Source organism: Ambystoma mexicanum, chromosome 3p, assembly GCF_040938575.1.
Source record: "Ambystoma mexicanum isolate Mex_15411 chromosome 3p, UKY_AmexF1_1, whole genome shotgun sequence".
Taxonomy (NCBI): Eukaryota; Metazoa; Chordata; class Amphibia; order Caudata; family Ambystomatidae; genus Ambystoma; species Ambystoma mexicanum.
The window spans coordinates 1043032381-1043051145 of record NC_090925.1 but is presented as its reverse complement, the minus strand read 5'-3'; the positions used below and the strand labels follow the sequence as shown (position 1 = coordinate 1043051145).

Here is an 18765-nt window from a genome sequence, read left to right as displayed (position 1 = left end):
TGTCCGGATCTACGGCGCTCCCCCGCACCAGGCCCCATTATCATCCCGGTTGGGTTTAGGTAAGAGATCCTTACACGCTTCTGCATATCACAGTACTGTGTTTGCCTGTGCTAACCTTACCTTCCATTTAACAGCCTCTGGGGTCCAGGACGTCATCAGATCCGGCGAAGAAACATAAACACCTGTGGCCTCAAAGCTCGCACAGGGAGTTTATTTACTCATCCCTGTGGGTGATTTGTGGACAGAGGTCCATTACTCTCCACTACGCGGCAAGTTACGACACCACCCTCTTCAGCACCTCAAAGAGATAAGCGGGAACAACGCCAAATGAAAGGCCCACAGAAAATACAAAGAATGGTTCAAAACGAGACTTACTCCAACGTGGTAAAATCTCTTCCAGCGTCCACACTTGAGACAATGTGGTCATGGCTGCCAAAGTTTCTGAAGCCTAAACGCCAAAAATAGCCACTCAAGTACAAGACCTACTGCGACACGAACGAAGATCAACAAACTCTGAAGCACGACCAAATAAAGGTTTGCTCATGAAACACCAGAGGCTTCCGCCACCTAACTTCCTCGGGCTCAATAAATTGGAACAAATACGATATTATTTGTCTCCAAGAGACCTGGCTTCTTCAACCCCCGATTATCGATGGCTACGAGACAAACATAGTCGCAGCCAAAAAAGGCTCAACAGGAAGGCCGACTGCCGGCCTACTCGTGGCAATCCGAAGTGGCCGTGGCCTAACAAACATCAAAACATTAAAAGAGACCCACTACATGTTAATGGTGAAGCTAAACTGGTCACCTGCTACGGAGACTAACACACTCCAGACAAAGTCAATGATTATAATCACCATATACTGGAACCCGGCCACAATAAATACCCAAAAATTCATCAAGAAACTGGAGCAAGAAATTGACTGGATTCACCTAAAACAGCAAGTAGACCACATACTCATATGCGGGGATCTTAACATCAGCTGTCAAAACCTCGCTGACCCTCCTACATCAAAATCCAAAGGACCACCAACAGATGAAAGGGTATCCAAATGGTTGAACTTAATGGACTCCAGAGCATTCTTCAACCCTGACCACGTCTTCTACGACCCAAAAAGATGTCCAACCTGGGAGAGAGCAAACTTTAAATCAACAATCGACTACATCTTTGTCTCCCGGCCATTATTAAACCTAGTAACATCATTCAACGTCATAAGAACAGAAGAGAGTGACCACAACCTCTTAGAAACCACCTGGTCTTCGGCCCCGCCTAAAAACATCTCGATGCCAACCAATATAGAACCAACAACTCAAGGCACAAGACTAAGAATGAACGAAAGAGCAATAAGCACCTTGACGGTAACCTACAAAGATCTAACTACACGCGAACAGCCTTCGTTGGTCGACTATACTCCATTGCTGACTACATTCAGATTCCCAAGTGGAAAGAATAGCCACACTAGACCCCAACAGAAGCACACTTTCGATAAACTAATCTCAGAAAAGAAGAGGGAGCTAAGAAGAGCAAAAAGACAAGCATGGAAAATTAATCCCCAATCAGCACAAACTGTCATTACAACAGCAGTCAAAGCCTACAAAAATTGGCTGAAAGGCCATCGCCACAACCTCTATCAACAGGATGCAGAAAACATTCTCACGGCGATAAACGGCAACCACGCGAGAGACTTCTGGACTCTCATCCACTCAGCTACACCTGGAGCTCTCCCTTGCCAACTCAATGGAATCGCCGCTGCAGTTTGGGAGACCTATTTTGAAACCCTATTCCAACAACCAGCCACCACGCAGGATTTAACGAGCGGCACTGACTCCCCATGGATCAAGTTAGATGACCCTGAAGACATCCAAATTCAAATAAGAAAATTAAAACCATCTCATGCCCCTGGACCGGACGGCATAACAAACTTTGATTTGAAATCACATCCGGAAGCGTGGTCCTCACTCCTGAGCATAATCTTCAGCCGCTGCTCGGCTTCTAAATCTATTCCACCATCATGGACCTGCGCGAACATTGTCCCGATTTATAAAAAAGGAAACAGAGCTTATCCAGCAAACTTTCGCCCCATAGCCCTTTTGGATCCAATAGGCAAACTTTTTGGTTCCCTTCTCTTGCAACACTTCACCAGGTGGGCAAACAACGCCCCTTGTCAAGACAACCTTCAAACCGGCTTCAAGAAGAACTTAGGCACGAACGCCAACATCTTGATATTGAATACACTGAAAAATAAGATCCTGGAAGGCAAACCCAACTTATACATCACGTTCGTGGACCTAACCCAGGCGTTCGACAAAGTGGATCGTGCAAGACTATGGCAGAAACTAACTCAATGGGAATGCCCTCCCGAGCTCTTGAATCCAATCAAGGCTCTATACTCCAATACGTCAATGAGAGTCCGGTTAAACCAACAAGGGACCCTATCTGTGGTGATAAAAACAGCCAGAGGGGTAAAACAAGGCTGCCCGCTGGCACCTGCCCTATTTTGGACCTACCTAGGTGATTTTCAAGACTCAGAAAAACTAATCCATTCATTTCCACCTAAGTTAGGAGGAGCTCAGATCAGTCGCCTGCTGTACGCAGACGATCTTATCCTATTGGATCACACCCCAATAGGTCTCCAACGACAACTAAATAACCTGCAAAGATACATGGCCGAAAACAACTTGGAAATCAACGAGTCAAAAACAAAAACGATGGTGCTCCAAAAAACATCTAAATCGAAGGAAAAGATTTGCCTCCACTTGGGTCCGACCCAAATCGAAATTGTGACTAACTTTAAATACCTGGGTGTCACGTTAGACAGCACCTTGAAAGAAAAAGCTATGCAAGAAGTTCTCATCGCGAAAGCTAAGAAGCTATCCATACAGGGGAAGGCTATAGACATCAAATTCGGACGTTATTCGCTAATCCCAGTGAGAGACTTTTATAAAAAAAAAAGGTAATACCATCACTAACCTACGGGATGGACGCTATGCCAAACCTCCCACCAGACCTTTGGCCTAAATTGGAAGCCTCTTTCTGGAGAAGAATTCTTGTCCTCCCAAAATCGACCCCGATCGCCTCGATCAGGAGAGAACTAGGCCTTCTATCCTTGGGAACCACAGTAGCGTTAAACAGTATCCTATTGTATAGGAAATGTATCATGCCAGATTCCCCGTACGCCTACCGTCTGATAAATCAAGCACTGGAACTGAAATCATGCAAAACACTCCAGAACTGGGAATCCAAGATGCTCAACCTTTTATACTCAGTTGATAGCTGCAAGAATGAGCTGATAACCAATCCAGTCAAAACCTCAAAAAAAATCAAAGAGTGGGATTGGATAAAAACTCTAGAAACAGCAAATAAATACAAATTGACTAGTCACCTTCCACCATTTCTTAATAAACTGGACACTTTGCAAACATACCTCAAACTTTTCCCAAGTAGATCAGCCTGACTCTACTTTTTGAAAATTCGACTGAACCTCCTGGGAACAAACGAAATTTTGGCTATTAGAGGCTTAACACCAACAAACACATGCCGCTGTTGCAAATCCACCACAGAAAGAGAAACAATGCACCACCTCCTCCTGAACTGCCCAGAGACACGCGACATCCGCTTCACCTACTTGAAGAACAACATCTCTGACTTTTCTTCACTAGACGAGGAAAATTTCTGGAATAAGCTGATCGCTGGCGACAAACCAGGCTGGGCCCTGGCGACTGTAAACATCATGCAATATATCATCAACGTGAAGCTTCCACTCCACATTCCGAACATTCTCCCCATCACGACCAACTGACCTAAAAGGAACTCATGAGATGCACATAACCTGATCCCTCACGTCCCCGATGGAAGAAAACTTGTTAATCTGCTATCCTCCTTGTTTGGCCTTCGGACTAGAAGAATAAAATTCAATCCACTGCTTTGTTAAAAAATCCGAAGTGATTAAATAAACAAATAAAAAAAAAAATTAAAAAAAAATAGGTGTTTTACTGTATCTAGAATAAGTGTTCCACTATTCACAAAAAAATATTGTCCAGTTGGTTTACCAAGTGATTTCTTGCTGAGCATCACGGTACAACTGCTTGGGTCTACTACCCTTATATTGCTGAAAGTATTCTAAAAAGTAACTATTTGTTTGACTACCCCAGAACTCCTGTTAGCTGTTCCAAATAAGGTTATATGCTTTGGTCTGTGTACCTTCAAGCATAGTGTTGTGTTTTTATAATTGTGGTTATTTATCGTGTGTTAGATTTATCTGGGCCTACTTGTCATTTAAATAAACCATTTATTATTACAATACATAGTGTTTCAGTGTTTTTTTTTAACAATAGGTATATTACATTTTCTTTGTACTGATTTTACAGCCATCTCTCTCTCATACGATAAGTCTGGCTGCTCTGTCTCCGCTAACCTGAACTCAGGTGGTGCAGCCTTATACCAAGAGTGGAGTCTTGTACTGCCTCATTTGAATGGATTTACTAAGCCCTTAGTTGGACTTCAGAAAAACTGTCCCAACAAAGCCTTCACCTGGACTTCAAAAGCAGCCCATCTGTGGTTGTACCATTCATTCTACAGGAAAAAATGTTTTGCAAAGAGAATTGGGGCCAATGCCCAGTACTTGCCATCATGGAACTTCAAGTTGCACGAGTTGGAATAAAACCGAAAAATGGATCCCCGTTGATCGGATGGATAAGCGATGGAGCACACAGGCTCGATTGAACAAAAACATAGTTTTCCTACTGAAAAAGCATGGAAAAATGCAGAAAGCTCAAAGAGCAAAAGGCGAGGACTCCCAAAACTTGAACGTGCAGTAAAAATCTGAAGATGGCTGCCAGAGGAGGGGATTAGGGAGAGTGCAGTCATTGGCTGGGGGCAGTATGACCCAGAGCTCAGTGATTGGTTTAGGAGAGAAAGACAATTTATAAACGAAAGTGAAACTGTTTTTTCTTTTACTGAGGATTCCCAGCCTGACGACGGGGAATATAGAGGATTCCCAGCCTGATGACAGGGAACATTCATGAGCATGTGAATCCATGCCAGACCCCATGCTTCTCGAAAATCTTTTTTTAAATGCTTGTCCTACATTTCTTGCATGCTCAAAACAATATGGATCCCGCTGAGAATGTAATCAATTGGCTGATCATTGCTTAAACTTTCAACAGTATACTAAACGATCCACCCTACCTAAGACAAATTGAATCGCGGTGCCCTCACTGATCGAACAGTGGATTGTGGAAATAGCCAACCTGGCATAGGCAGAAAGGAAGGCATTAAGCCTTCAAGGGAGGAAGGAACAACTGTTATCTTGATAAACTTGTTGTAGCCCTACAACAGCTCAGACAGACCTAATCAGGTTTGACATTTGCCCATACACAATCACATTCCCACTGCTTTGCAAGTACTTCCTAAGTCTCCCGGCCCCACCAGGAATAGTTTGCCCACTCTTACCTGCTCCCCCTAGTCAACATATATACGGTATACTATGGATATGGCTGCCAATAGTGCAGGTTTTGCTGAACTCTGTAAGTAAAACTATATTTATTGTAAACTTTATTCGGTCAAAAATTACCATCAAACTGCATCCTAATAACAAGCTAAGCAAAAAAGACAACAAAATCAAGTTATATCATAATAGGCTATCAGGCAAAGAAGGAGAAGTGAGAACAACAGTGGACAAGGAACAAGCACCATTCAAAATCATGCCAAGTCATAGGGGCCTTTCTGCACTGAACCCCAGTTGTCGTCGACTCAAAGGGGTTAGGTTCATGCCAGTTAGGGACACTACTCTGTTATGGTTATTAATGGTTATGGGAGAGCCTGTTAACCCTTCGTCCCCGTAGGGGGATGGCATTTCCACCTGTCAGCAAGGGGTCCGAGATCCCAGGTCCCATAGAGTGCAGACACAGTTTAATTACACTATTCAGGTATGGACTGCAAGATTTGTAGGCATTCAATATGTTCCTGATCACTTCGTTGTCACATAAAGTTAGTTCAACAGAATCCCCCCCCCCACCCCAACTGGACAATCTGGCACAGTTGACAATTTGGTTCTTGGACAAAAATGGACATCCCTTACAGTTCTCAGCGAGTGTAGGCTTTTGTTGAAGAGTGCCTCTCTTGGTTCTGGACAACTTGATGGTGGTTTCGGAACCCTTTGCAGTATAATGGTCCAGGTGTCCTGCAGCCTACCGTGCTTGGATGGGGGGGGATGTCATTTTAGAAGTCTGGACCTAGCTGGGGCCTCAAGAAGTAGACGCCCCTTGTGTGCTTGGTTGTGATGGACAGGCTCAATGGTTGGCCCCTCATTCATGTTTACTTTCTCAAGGATGGGCTCTGTATTTGCCACTGTGGCGGTAGACATGGACGGCCCTTCATTCATTTTTGCTTTCGCAGGGATAGGCACTAAGTTTGCCTCTGTGGTGATGGATAAGGGAGGCGCACGATACTTATCAGAATAAAGAGAATGAGGGCGAGAGTCACGTTCACAGTCCACTCCAATGCGTAAATCACCCCCTTCATCATCTTGTTTACATCTGTATTCCCCTGCAGCTGTCCTGCTGGCCACCACTGAGGTAAGGGACAGCGACAAAGACTTGATCTGGGAGAGCTCAGCCAAGACAAAGTTGTAATTACAACAGCAGACAGAAGAGCTTGTGCTGCCATCCACTTTCCTCTCGTGTGCAGGAGTGTCCGTTGGAATATGTGGTGGGATAACATCGAGCCCAGAGACACTAGTCGATAGGGGGGGATCAAAGGGAGGGTAGTGCAGTGCTGGAGAACAGATACAAAGTCAGCTTCAGACTCGCCCTCACTCCTTGTGGCCGTGTGGTGGTCTGTGGCAGAAGGGGATAAGGGGACCCTTCCAGGGGCCTCTGGCGTGGCTGTGAAGATAGTAAAGGGGGTTGAGCAAGTAGAAGTGAAAGTGTTCAACTGAGGCAGTATGGGGGAAAGCCTTACCACTGGGCTGGCCAGAAAATGATGAATCTCCTTAATCAACAGGTGAGCGTCCCCGAAGGCAGCAGATGCTGCGGCCTCATGGGGAATACCTGACGCACAATTTGCAGGCTGAGCAGCTCTAGGTCCCACATTCCTCTTTAAATGTCTAATTTTCCTTGTGGCACCAAAGGGGGGTCCCGGGCCCAGCTCGGGACCAAAGAACACAAGGGGTGTAGGAGCCGGAATCTCCCTTGTGGCTTGGCCAGGAAGCTCCAGGCATGGTGACCCCCCCCCAAGGAAAATATCCAGAAACAAGTAAAATGATGCAACAGAGAGATTGCCTCATGTGTTACCTCCAATGTGGTCAATGTAGTCCAGAGATGGCCCACGTCCAGGTGGTCGTTCACCACTGTGCCGAACACCTGCGGTGCCAAACACAGCGTCCTTGCCCCGCCGCGGGCTTCACCGCTGCAGGGTCGGGACAGTGCTTTAAGATCCAGGGAGTGTGGCCTCAGGCAGGAAGCAACGAAGAAAGAACCATGAGGGGTCTGATTGCAGCCCAAACACCGCGCCCTTGCCCCGCCGTATTTGGTATTTGTTGTAACCACTGGCTCTAAGGCAGGAAGATGTGTTCCTATTGTTTGTAGCTTTAGGTTTTCACAGCCAGGATTTCACTATGATTAATCTCAATGTTTTCATACGGCTGGAATTAAACAAATTCATCTTTCTAGACCTCGGGTGTTCAAACTATAACACTCAGAGTTTCTCTATAGTTAAATAAGAATACCCAGAATAAACATAGAGGGGCAAAGGCTTAGTCGGAGGACATTCAGATAGTTATTTTTCCAATATAACTAATACAACTACTTTAAACAGAAAGTGCCAGAAGGATTCAGATTACCCTCATTCCATAGAAACAACACTGAACACATGACCACGGTCAGCCTTAGTTCAGTAATCCACAGAGAGAAACGGTTAAATGATAGCATATCTTAAGAGTCAATGTGGTCAAAGGCCAGGCTTGGCATTTTTAGAAAAAGATTTTCAAGGCTCAATTCTATCAATAAATGTTATGCTTCTTTAAAGCAAACAAATCTTGCAAAGTCTGACTATTTAGGCAGTTTAAGACCACACTGCCTACTTTTGTAAAGTATTAATGGCAATTAGAAGTCCCCATAATTTGACAATTACATGTAATGGGCAACTGTCATTTTTTTACCACCAACATTAGATAGACTTGACATAATACTGCCATTTATTTCCTATCACACCAGGATTGCAAAACAGTATTAGACTGTTTGCGCTCAGCCTTCTTACATGAACAACTTTGCATGGGTGCCATGTGCTGATTTGACCAAAAGTATCAGTATGCTTAGGTTGGCAGACTTCACGTTTCATCTATATACTAACCCTTTAAGTTCTTGCAACCTATCGAGGTGGGTTTTTGTAAATGTATTTTTAAGCAAGTATGTGCATGTGTGGAAAGGCTTTTAACTAGTCCTGATGAACACCAGACACATTTCAAGCGTTCGATCAGCCAAACCAAAGATATTCAATTTTTAGGATTGAGAAATTCACAGAAAAGAAAAAAGTTATACAAACATTCTAAAGAATGGGGATTGGGCATGCTCACACATAGCAACAAGAACACACTGACAAATGCAGATTAATCACGGTCAGACATTTGCACAGTAGAGACAAAGCAACACAAACGGGCTAACTGGTGCGGATTACATTGAGAAACCACAACACACACACAAGCAAGCGCATTCATAAATCTTAACCCATCCACAAGCATTCTTAACTGGCACTACATATACACACAGATAGCATGCATCGGCCTAGGAGATAAAACCAGCAAAAATAAAAATAGAAGAAATTAAGAATGGGCAATTATCTTGCTTTCTTAGCTGAGAAAGCCCCTGACATTTTTGCTGAGTTTTTTGGATGACCTGACCTCCTTTTCTCCTCAGCAAGGCTTTATCCAAAGCCTCACTGCAGATTGCAAGTCTGTATTTCGTGTGCGGTCTTGATAGATCTTATGGCTGTGAGGGCAAGGGTAATCCAAAAGTGTCTCTTGGGGGAGTTTCTCAGCCATAGTGCGTCTTAAATGTGCTGCACCGGGGCATGGCCATTTTACTGTCATTGTAGCCATGTTCTCATTGAACAGACGGAAAGGAGGAATTATTTGTGTTTTTTAAAGTCCTGTAAGTAGGGTTCATTGTCCTTCCAGTGTGTTTCTCAAAGCGCGAACGGACCTCTGACTCTGTGCTCACAAAGACAGGCTGGTTGAATGGGAACTGATTCTAGATAATGGTCTGCCAGACAGCTCAATCCACATCCTTGTGGGTGTCCGTGCGTATGCCTACAAAACCAGGATGCCAAATATTTCAATGAAGTTTATATCCACGGGAATGTCTGGAGTGCCCCAACCTCCTACACCTCCTTTTCCCCACCACTCAACAATAGATATATTACCCACTGTTAAACTGTTGTCATACTTGTATGTTTGTGGTCTGTCCCTTTTTTAGATGGACAATCTGGTCACCCAATCTTCTACTCCACAACCAGAAGGAACCACCTGGGCGATCTCTGCCCTGGATGGGGCTAGAAGAGCTGGCTCATTCATTTCTTCAGCTGTTGTGTGCCATTGCTGCTGCTGTTAGAATTACATCAGGGCTTACAAAATCTACTTGCCCACTAAAATAGAGAAGTCGATTTTATGAAGATCAAGCACTGTTTGCATGGTACTCGACCTTGCTTTTGAGTACAATGATATTCAGGGTTGTTTGAAACTTTTATTTGACATTTAGTTAAAATGCAGTAAATGTAAAATAAACGTTTCACTGTGCATGGTTGGCCTATGGGTCGCAGGAGTGCGCCAATCATGACGCAGGTTTCTGGTGACATGCTCCATTTTACAGAAAGCGCTTTCAAAATGTTTGTAGGTAAACTAAGCTGCTCGGCATGCAGGTCTAGCAGAATTGTAAAGAATTTGCGAGGCCTGTACATCCTCAATCTCTGGACTCTTCAGGTCCAAGTCTTCTGTGGTCCTTTCTTCAAGGGAACATTCACGGTCCTATCCTGCAGCGCAAAATTCATACTGAATCATCCATGACCTAAAACAAAGTGTCAGCGCGTTGCAAATTCAGCACTGCTCAGTCAATAGTCTTGAAAAGCGCTTCTTCGGTGCCTACCAACCACTTATGCATTGTTGGTCCTGTTCCTCCACCCCTTGTATATTTTGCTGCCCAGTACCGTTACCACAACCATTGGTGACTGCACTGCCGGGGCCACTCTCTGCACCTTCGTCTCCTGCACTTCTGCAACAGGCTCCAGGAGCCTTGATCACATTTTGGAGGTTCTCTAACTCTATACCGATTGCTTATCCCATTCTTCTGTGCAAGGGGAGTCTGCCTGCATAGCTGCCCTGTGGGCATTGGGTGCACCATTGTGTGCCTCCAGATCTCTTGTCCCCCACTGCAGAATTCCTTCTTAGATGCCTTCACAGACAAATCTTCAGCAGAAGTTCCTTTGGGGGTCCATCCACGACTTCAATACAAAGATTGCCTCCTTCTTAGCTCCCGCACAGAGTTGGTAACCTGACAGTTGTTACTCAAAACCAAGATCTGGTTATGGCCATTGTACCATTATTGTAGATACAATTCTTAAACTATTCTAATCTCTTTCCAAGTACTTTAACTATCTCTTAACTCATAATTGTTCATTACCCCATTGGAGCAAACCCACTGTTTCTATTGCTACATATTCAAAATAAAGTACTAACCTGTAATGTAGAGTTATTCTTTTCTGCACATCTTTTGAAAGGGAGTAATGTTCAGCAATATACTACACAGACACTCTTATTGTGTGCTTATGTACTTGGCCAACTCCTAAAAGAAATGGCTTCTCTGACTAGTTACACATGTGGGAGTCAGAAATAGTTTAAGGGACATCCCGATTGCCATTGATAGGGTTCTATTCACATGCCTGCACAAGAGGACTGTGGGGACATCATCACACTCACTTTAAATTGTAGGTAGCATAGAACAGTGCTGATGTTTAAGCAAGTGAATTAGTAGCGTACTGCAAGTCAAGGGTTAATGTGTTGTGTGTTGAACTTTGGTCAAGGTAGTCTTAACATTGGCATGTCCAGCATGTTTAGACTTTACTTTTTCAACGTAGTAATAACCTTTACTCATTGCAAACATATTGTTTTCAAATGATTCCGTTTTATTTGTGTTTGCATATTTGTGCATGCATTAGCCATACACTTGTCCAAATAGATCCAGTTAGTGGCTGTGCATATGCGTTTCAGCGTGGCTGGCCATGTCTTGTCCATATCTTAATGGTCATAGGTATATTTGTGCATGCATTATCCGATCCTATGGATATGTGGGATGAAATCCAAGTAGTGATTGTACATTTGCACTTACATTATTCATATCTGCACTTGCTTTTATGTATTCCGCTTTAATGCACATGTCTGAAATATATGTAAAATATATGGTTCTAAGGGTAAAACGCAGATCTAGCAGAAACGGCACTCTAGTCCAAGCACATTTAAGGATCGAAAGGAAATCCAAATGTTCGTAGTTGCAGGAAAACGTGAAGCAAATGCAGTCCAATAAGCGTTCCAAGGTCGACAAAGTTAAAATGCGTGTGAGCAAAACGTGAGGCAAAGCAATCTAAAAAACAAGAGCAAAGGTCTGATACAGCGATTTGAATCCAGGCAAAAACAGCAGGCAAGGCGGGTCGAAGAAGAGTTCAGAGGTCTGGGTAACGGGAAATCAAGAGTAGCCAGGCGACGTAACCAAGGGGCAGCAGAGCAGAGTTCCGTAAAGCATAAATGGGTCAGGAATTGTAAGAGGCAACAATGAATCGATGGACGTGAGTGCTTGAAATGAATTAGATTAAGAAGCAATGCTTCCGGGGTTGGGAGGGGTTTATATTCTTGTCACCTGACCTACGATGAGCGGCATGACTTCGGAGCTAACGTGACCCAGAACAACTGTGCAACGGCAACCAATATCTCTATGGCAACCCCCAGCGCTGTTGGAAAGAACGGGGCAGAGCCAATGGAGCTTTACGCGCTGCATTCATTGCTCGTGAATAGTTGGGAGCTGCAAGTGGCAAAAGGGGAGAGGAACAGGAACGGCCATGATGAACTGTACTAGTTGAAGGAACATGTACAGTCTCAGGGACGGACCGGACTGGATTTCTAACAGGGGGATCCCAACAGCAGCCACTCATTAGTGCGAGCCGCAAAGTAAGACAGCCACAGGAAAGAGGGAAGTGCTTCAGGTGACGGCCCTAAACGTAAGGGGGCTTAATTCCCAGGTTCAGAGAAGGAAGGTGGAACAGTTCTTGAGGGTTGAGAAGTAGCAGGATTTGTAGCCCTCCAAGAGACGCACGTTCGGAGGCAAGACAGGCATAAGTCGAAAAGCAAGAGTTACTGCCATCTGTTACAATCCAGCACCCCGTTGAAGACGGGGGTGTTAATCGCTATTCGGGACATCCCAGGCTTCCTGGTCATAGCTACAGAGGGAGACTCAGAAGGTAGGTATCTGGCAGCCTCTTTCCAATGGGACATGCAGAGGCAGCAATCTACACCCCTAATAAGGGGCAAGATGTCTTCTTGCCGGCGACACTGACCAAATTGGAGACTTTTGCCAAAGGGCAGATAATATTGGTAGATGACTTTAATCTGGCCTGGGATCCAAGAGAAGACAGGAGCGCAAGGGTGTTCCACAACCAGGTGGCGCCATCTACCTGCTTGAATGAGCACATGGCCCTATTGGCGTTGGTAGATGGCTGGCGGGTACTGAGGAGGGCTACACATTGTATTCCCATGTTCATAGAACCGCCTAAAGGATAGATTACTCCTGGATTTCGAGGTCACTATTGGGTAGGGTCGCGGGGATAGAGCTAGGAGTGATCGCCCTGTTAGAACATTCGCCCATAACGATTACCTTAAATATGGGGCAGAACGAACCAGGCCTATTGTGGTGGAAGTTACCTAGCCATATCCTTAAGGATGGAATCCTATGTGAGGACATAAAGAATAAAATATTGGATTTTTGCACTTAATGCAACAGAGGGTGTGCGGCACCAGGTGGTGTGGGAGGCGTTTAAGGCTACATTGAGGGTGGAGCTCATTGTGATGAAGAGCCAGAGGGACAAACAACTAGGTCTCTTACAGGAGGAATTGGAAGCGAAACCAAACAAATAATGGCTCAAATGGCAAATAACGCTGGGACTACTCTGCAGAGGGAATATCGGCTGATTAGGGGCCAATTAGATGTTTTGCAGACTAGAGCTCCAGAGCGTTCATTGCTCTACCTCAAACAGAGGTATTATGTCAAAGCCAATAAGGCGGATCGCCTGTCAGCGAGGTTGATTAGGAAAAAAGAAGCGTCAAGGACAATCCATAAAATAAAGGTGGGGGAACAAAAAAAACACTGCTCTACCTGACATCATTTCGGTCTTCACAGAATATTATTCATCCCTGTACACATCAGACTCCCCTGAGGAGGGAACCCATAGGGAATACCTGTCCCGGTGCCCTCTCCCTAAGATCACTCCTCAAGAACAGGAAGAACTTGAGGGAGACATCGGCAATAAGGGCGGCAATAGCTGCCTTGCCATCAGGAAAGGCTCTTGGCCTGGGCGGCATTCCAGCGTGCTTCTACAAAACCTTTATAAAGGCACTGATATTGCGCTTAGTCCAGCTCTTCAACTCTTTTTGAGGGGTTGCGTGGGGCAGGGTGCATCACCCCGACAATGGAAGAAGCTAAGGTTGTGCTGCTCCCAAAGCCGGGTAAGGATGTCACTATGTGGTTTGTACCAGCCGAGTGCCCTTATTAAACTAGACACAAAGATGTACACCAAGGTTCTGGCATCACGCCTGGATAAGCTCCTCCCCAAACTGATTGATCCCGACCTGTCGGGATTTATTAGGCATAGGCAGACCTCGGATAACATTCAGCGGGTCTGTCTTCTGATTGAAAAAGTAAATAAATCTAGAACCCCTGCACTTATACTAGCATTGGATGCTGAGAAGGCATTCCACCGGGTCGAATGGCCATTCCTCTTCCATACCATGGAGGTTATGGGATTCGGTTCTAAATTCCTTTCAGTAGTAAGAGCTAACTACCAAACTCCCTCCTGGCAATCAACAGGCAATTTACCCAGAGGATCACGGTCTCACGAGGCACTAAGCAGGGTTGCCCGTTCTCCATGCTCTTATGTGCCAGCCACCTGGAGCCGCTCCTGGCCAGTATTAGGGCCTCCCTGGATATTAGGGGGACTCCCTTTGGGTGTTAGAGCATAGAGTGCAGCGTTTGCCGATGACATGCTCCTCTTGATCACAGAACCAGAAACCTTAATTCCAGGGATGTCACAGGAACTTCTTCTCTTTGGGGATGTGTGACTGCCCCCCTCAGAAAAGGTTCAGGAATTGCAGGGTAAAGTACCCTATAGAAGGACAGAAACCGGCATTAGATATTTTGGGGTCCAGATTACTTGTTCTCTAGGTGCTCTTACCTGCCATTAGCTGCTGGCCGAATGGGTGCCCTTTTCAATATCCTGGATGGGGAGGATAAATGCCCTTAAAATGGTGATTTTGCCAAAAGTGCTGTACTATTTCACGGCCCTGCCAGTTGAGGTTCCCCCAAGGTTTCTTCAGGACCATTCAAAAATATGTAGGGTCATTTATGTGGAACCACAAGAGAACCAAAGTAGCTATGCAGATGCTAATGTCTCCCAGAAGCAAGGGAGGGCTGTGAGAGCCGAACTTCTTCCTCCATTTCCTTGCAGCTCAAATCAGAGTGAGCCGGGATTGGTTCAGGGGAGATCGCGGGAAGGTCTGGTGTCGAATGGAAAAAAGCAGTGGTGGGCTGACCGCTGGATTAGGTGTTGTGGCGACCCAAGGGGATAGACCTGCAAACATGTACCGTAGCAGGATAGGGGCCCTAGTGGGGAACTCATGGTATGAGCTGGTGCAGAGGGTGAATTTGACCCACCTTCTCCTCCTGGCAGATGTCGATGTTTAGGAATCCCCAGTTCACATTGGGTATGGAAAGGGGTCCCTTCAATGGGTGGAGGCGGCAGGGTGCCGCAAACACTGTGGCATGTTCTCGGTCAGGACATTAAATCCTTTGCAGAGTGCAAGCAGGACTTCGGGCTAGATGAGGGGGAGATATAGTACTACTGTCAACTGAGGCACTGGCTTACGAACCCAATGGTCTGGTCAGCCACCAGAGATCTCACACCCTTTGAACAGTTTGTAACGATAGACACAGGGACAGGCATTTGGTAGGAGCGTTATATGGGATACAGCAGAAGGGGTAAGGAGCCAGGCATGGCACTATATGGAGCAGTGGGAAACTGCAATGGGGCAGCCGTTGGAGGGGGAACTTTAGACTCAGTTATATGCAGATATCCCCAACCTCACGCAGGCCAACTAGAATTCAGGAGGTGTAGGTTAAGATAATTGTCCAATGGCATCTCACCCCAGAAAACTACATACATTCTAACCAACTGCATCAGCACTCTGCTGGAGAGGATGTGGGGAACAGGGACTGTGGAAGCATATCTGGTGGGAATGCCCAGTCATACAGCCTTATTGGGACATGACCTGTGTAGCGATGAATAGTATTTTTGGGAGTCAGATGGCAGACAACACAACGATGGCCATCCAGGGAATGGGCGGGGTTCTGGAAAAACTACCCTCGAAAGCTCAAAGAAAGACATACATCATCCAGATAGTGGCGGCAACGCTTGTGGTGGCACAGAAACTGAAAGAGAAAGCTGCCCCCACAGAACACTAATGGGTTAGTAAAATCTGGAACTTTGTGGCCCTGGAGTGGGTGACCTATTCGATTCAAGGGTATCACCAAAGGTTTCTCTCAGACTGGGACATTGCCCTGCATCACCTGTAGCGGGACTCACAGGACGCATGTTGCCTGAGGAAAATTAGATTGCTGGGGGTGGTGTGAGTACTTGCTCCACTTGGGGAGGGCGCCTTCACAGGAAGCTGAGCTGGGAGGAGATATGGCTGAAGTTTTTAGGGGAGTCGAGGACTATGGGGGGGGGTTCTCAAACGGTGCAAGGGCCCATACAACGGCTGGCAAGAGAGCTGGCCACTCACAGAAACTTGAGACAGGGAGCCATCTACATAGTTTATGGACTCGGGGCAGAGGGGGATCAGGACTGGGTGTGTTGTTGGTTACATGTTTTGCGATCAAGGGGTGGGGGAAGAGGGGAGAATGTGGGGCCAAGAAGGGATGGGGATTACATGTGTTCTTACTGTTGAAAATGGCAATAAAATACATTTCTTTTTTTAAAGTGCATTGTTATTGTGCTGCTCTCACCAGCCGAAATCAGCTCCCTGGCCCAGCACGAACACACCCACATTATTTGATTCAACATTCACTCACTCTAAGTGACCTACCATACATTTTATATCCCTCTGCACCTGTTCCAAATAGGCACAGGGAAATGTTTGTTTCCCTGTGCTTTGAAAAGTGCACCTCTTTTGAAAATCGGGATTTACTTGAAATGCCCAAAAACCCCCTTGCACCCTATGCCTTGCGCAGTTTTGCATTTGGTGGGAAATTAGTACTTCATTGTGCACAACTATGATGCAAACATATAAATGTCCTTTGTGCACGGTTCACCACATTTTTGGCTCAAGTGAAGTGAATGAGCAGCCAATCAGTTGCACCAAATACGTTTTGAAAATCGTGGCACGATGATTCCCTACTGATCACTTCTTTACGCTGTACGTTCATTTCAGAAAGTGTGGTTCGAGGTGTCAGAGGTGAATTAGGAATGGCAACGGACACACGAGAAGGAAAGGGTGCATGGGGTTTTTACTCTTTCTGCCGGCATTAACCCCAGATTCCCTCATGAGCAGGTATTATGTTAAATACCATTCGCTCCAGAGCAGATACTGTGACTGGAATCGTTCGCCCCATAACCTGGGCATTCGTCCATTAGCTATGCCATTTGTAACCAACATTTCTCATCCTGTAAGCCCCTTTCCTTTCCCTTCCAGTAAGGTGCTGCATGAGACATTTCCTTTGGTTTGGCATAACAAGGCCGCAGATTTATTTTTACATATACATAACCACTGCAAACAGGTATTAAAAATAGTTCCAAAAGTGTGGCGACTGCTCCTCGTCCTGCTTCCCCCTTTACCTCCATGTCGATTGCAGGCACAACTCCCCCAAGGCCTTCGAGTCTGAGAACCGCCTGCCCCTGCAGGTCTTTGCGGACTGGGGGAGCGCCGTTTGTGGGGGGAAGTTGAGCCCCAATTGCTACCGCCAGACACCCCCGCCGTTTAGGCTACCAGGAGGCGCTGTCTAGAATGGGCGAAGCCCCTTCCGGTTTAGCAATGGCTCATTCTGAGTCTTTGTCTTATCATAGGTTGCCACAACCCGCCTGTCCATCCTGCGACAACGACGTCCAGGCTCTGTCATAACTGTAGGGTGGGACGGTGGGAAAACGAAATCCTCTGATTTTGGAGGGCGCCCGGCTGCTGGAAGAGCTGCAAGTGCTCCTGCACCGGACGCCCGCCGTTTATATGCCCCAAACCCCTCCTCCTTCTTTTGTTGCCCTTCGCGGGCTTTCCAGGGCTCTTGGCGCCCTTTCCTTTGTGTCCTTTGCCGCCCTATCCCCTGCCCCTGTGAGGGGAGGGGCGAGAGAGCGGAAGGAGAACGGCCCCTGCCCCGGTTATCGGGGTGCCTCCTCCATTCACTGAGCTCCCCGTTCGTCACCTTTAGAGTACGTACTGTGCAGAGCAGGTATTGTGTCTGCAGTTATAAACCCCAGGGCAGGTATTCTGTCATATGTAACGGATTAGCAGGTACTGTGCCTGGAATCGGTATCCAAGATCCGGTACTGTGTCTGGAATTATTTGCCTCAGGGCATGCATTGATGTAGCTGATGAGCAGGTACAACATACTGTATCGGATGTCATTAGCTCCAGAGCATGTATTGTGTCTGCACTCATTCGCTCCAGCCAGAGGATGTGCCTTATTAGCGCTAGAGAAGGTAATGTCTGCAGCCATTAGACCTAGCTAGAACAGACGCTGTGCCTGCAGTTCTTATATACGTAGTCACTTACACCAGCAGGGTCTGTGTAGTAGTGGCACAGCAGTTATGCGTCTGCGAGCATTCCAAAGCCTGAACTGCACTCTAAATGAGCTTCGGGGCAGCTACTGTGTGTGTGTCTACAATACCAACAAGAGGCTGTCCTGTGTCATTTCAAAAACAGATGTTTCGGAAGTCACGAACTTACAATGTTTAATTTCACCATGTGTTGTGTTAAGTACAATACAGCGAATTACAGCTTCAAAGTGCATTCCGAGAGGTTACAAAAGGGCTCCTCTTACCAACATAACAACAAAGAGGTAATAACGTCTAAGTTAATTGATGCTAAAAGAAACGCATACAAAATTCACTACACTAACCGGATCGCATGCACTCGCCTGATACAGCCTGGAATCAGGACACGAGTGTTTCATAAAGGGAGGCTTTATATTGCTGTCATTATCAATCACACCTTTAAAGTCACTTTGAGACACGATAGCATTCTGTGTTGTATTTAAAAGTTTGCTGACACTTTCTGAAATGCCTTTACGGTGCAGACGTTTTTCACGTTGTGACGTTTCACGTGATACGCTACGTGCTTAGGAAGAGTAGCACTGAGGTGTCTCGTTCCTAAGAAAGGGACCATAGTAACCGCCCGCCTACTCTTCTTCACGTGACTTTTAACGTCATCATTGTAATTTTCAGGAGCAATTTTAGTGAGCTGTAAG

General features: G+C 45.9%; 1 protein-coding gene across 3 annotated transcripts in view; it reads right to left on the bottom strand.

The window, feature by feature from the left end:
- Positions 1–18524, bottom strand: part of CDK5RAP1 (CDK5 regulatory subunit associated protein 1) — a 741070-nt gene extending 722546 nt beyond the window's left edge. Inside the window, exon 1 of one of the 3 annotated variants that reach the window (XM_069652401.1) lies at positions 18418–18524. In XM_069652401.1, coding sequence (XP_069508502.1) covers positions 18418–18427 — 10 coding nt within the window. In that variant the 5' untranslated portion in view covers positions 18428–18524. The remainder of the gene's footprint in view (positions 1–18417) is intronic. The other 2 variants (XM_069652403.1, XM_069652404.1) reach the window with 2 other exon arrangements.
- Between the last annotated feature and the right edge of the window lie 241 nt (positions 18525–18765).